Raw genomic sequence first — 2,005 nt, 5'->3', positions numbered from 1 at the left:
ATAAAATAATTCATTACACACTTAATAAAAGAATAGTATGCAAGATTAATAATACCTTCTCTTAGCTGGAAACCTCCACGAAGTGTTGCAGTTGATTAATAGCTTCATTTGCTTGCTTCTTCCAGAGTTGCAGATCTGAGCATGCGCGACCACACCCAAATTTTGGAGCACATGCTTCTTTAATTAATAAAATGGCGGCATGCAGCTCAGATGGGCCCGATCCAGCAGTGATAGTACAACTTCTTTCTTTGTTGGAGAATTGTCATAAAGAATAGGGACCTGCGCATGCATTATTGGAGTAGAATGGTGTAAGAATTATCCTTCTATCACCAAGCAAAGTTGAGATACAGACCGACAACTGGATTGACAGGACTTGATGATGATGATGATGATGATGATGAAGATGAAAAAAGGTGGCTGAACAAAACGGCCGTTTTCCGGATTTTTGACTTTCCTCTCAGACAAGGTTTAGAGCCACACTAGTGGTACCAATGGAGTCCTCTGGTCAAGATGAGGTCCTCTATAAAGTCTGGTAAGCATAGGAGCTCGTTTTCCTGGTATAGCAAGGCTGCAAAAGTCGTGGCAGCCATTTTGAAGTGGGGTGAATCCTACTTAGTAACGCTACCGCGTTACTAATATTGCTTTACAGAATCGTTCCTTTAGTATTTCTTCCTATTAGATCACATTGATGAACTATTGGAGAAATTAAAAGGAATTGTTGTTGTTTTGACAGACTGTGAACAAGATCTTATGAAAAAGATTGATGAAGAGGTAAGTGACCTGTTTAAATAAAGAGTTGTATATTTTTTAATTTTAGCTGGACGTATCAATATTTCAATATTTGAGAAATTTGTCACTTGTAACTGATGATGATGAAAATCTTATCAAGCTATTTCCAAAACATATAAAACCCAGACACTACATGGCATTACGAATATGTTTAAGAAAGTAATTACCAGTGGATAAATATATCACATTTTAGTTGTATCTTTATTATGTGTAGAGTTATTATTTGCATTGAAGAAGAACGACTTGATGAAGGCTTGCATAAAAACAAATGGTCTGAATATGTTGAGGATCTATGGTCAGAAGAAAAATTAGAGCACCTGAGAGAAATGGCAACTGAAATTGATTACACTCAAGTATATGATCCAGTCAAAGGTGCATATGGCTTTGATGATGAGGAAATTATAGCGGAAGAAAACATTATGACTGAAGAAGATGATAGCATGCCTCAAGTGTCACAAGATTCTCCAAATTTAAGCAGACCTGAGACTGTTAGTGAAGAAGCTCCATCTGCAGCTCAAACCAGTGATCATGACCTTAGTGCTGCAGCTGAAAAAGTTACTTCTACAGATATATCAGACTATCTTCGCTCCTTGAAATTAGATCAATACATTGAGGAGTTTATGGAAATGGAAATTGATGGTATTGCTTTGTTTGATATTGATGATGAAACCTTGGAAACACTGGGTGTGGACACAAAGAAAGACAGGCTTAAAATAAAGACCAGGTTTAAGCAATGGTTAAGAAAAAAGCCTGTGTAGATCTAGTATACTGGTAGTACATCTATATTGTAGTTTGTAGTGAGTTTGCTGATTTTAGCTAGCTAGACTAATTAATATAATATTTTTATAGATATGAGTGGAACTTTTTTTTGTGCTGAACTAATTAAAAATTGCAATGTTTAGTCAGATTTAATAGTAAATTTATAATTATTAAAATTTTTGCACAAATTCTAATATCCCGGCAATTGATATGCATGAAAATGGCATCTAAAACGGAAGATGAAAAACCACTGAAATTATTACAGTAATAGAAAACTAATTCTTTTTAGATTCATTTTCACTGAACTCTCTAGTGTCTTCAACTTCTCCGCCTTTCATAATCAGTTTTATCAAGAGCCTCACAATAAATGTAAACCAATAGACCTATCATTCTAATAAAATACTTGCCAAACACAGACTCACTAACCTGCAACAAATAGAGAGTCATTAACATTATG

At 35.0% G+C, this 2,005-nt stretch overlaps 1 protein-coding gene and 1 long non-coding RNA gene across 2 annotated transcripts in view; one reads left to right on the top strand and one right to left on the bottom strand.

Moving 5' to 3' along the window:
• Positions 1-1,855, top strand: part of LOC109586902 (uncharacterized) — an 8,854-nt gene extending 6,999 nt beyond the window's left edge. The window contains exons 24-26 of the mRNA XM_020003133.1: positions 680-771; positions 818-948; positions 1,004-1,855. Coding sequence (XP_019858692.1) covers positions 680-771; positions 818-948; positions 1,004-1,547 — 767 coding nt within the window. The 3' untranslated portion in view covers positions 1,548-1,855. The remainder of the gene's footprint in view (positions 1-679; positions 772-817; positions 949-1,003) is intronic.
• On the bottom strand, positions 1,760-2,005 carry LOC109586903 (uncharacterized). Its single transcript, XR_002187272.1, has 2 exons — positions 1,975-2,005; positions 1,760-1,931 (listed from the first exon to the last, which is right to left on the bottom strand). It is a non-coding gene; the product is annotated as an uncharacterized LOC109586903 (long non-coding RNA).

This window comes from Amphimedon queenslandica, unplaced genomic scaffold, assembly GCF_000090795.2.
Source record: "Amphimedon queenslandica unplaced genomic scaffold, v1.1 AMPQUscaffold_12750, whole genome shotgun sequence".
Lineage (NCBI taxonomy): Eukaryota > Metazoa > Porifera > Demospongiae > Haplosclerida > Niphatidae > Amphimedon > Amphimedon queenslandica.
The sequence above is the reverse complement of the archived record's forward strand: the minus strand, read 5'-3'. Positions and strand labels throughout refer to the sequence as shown.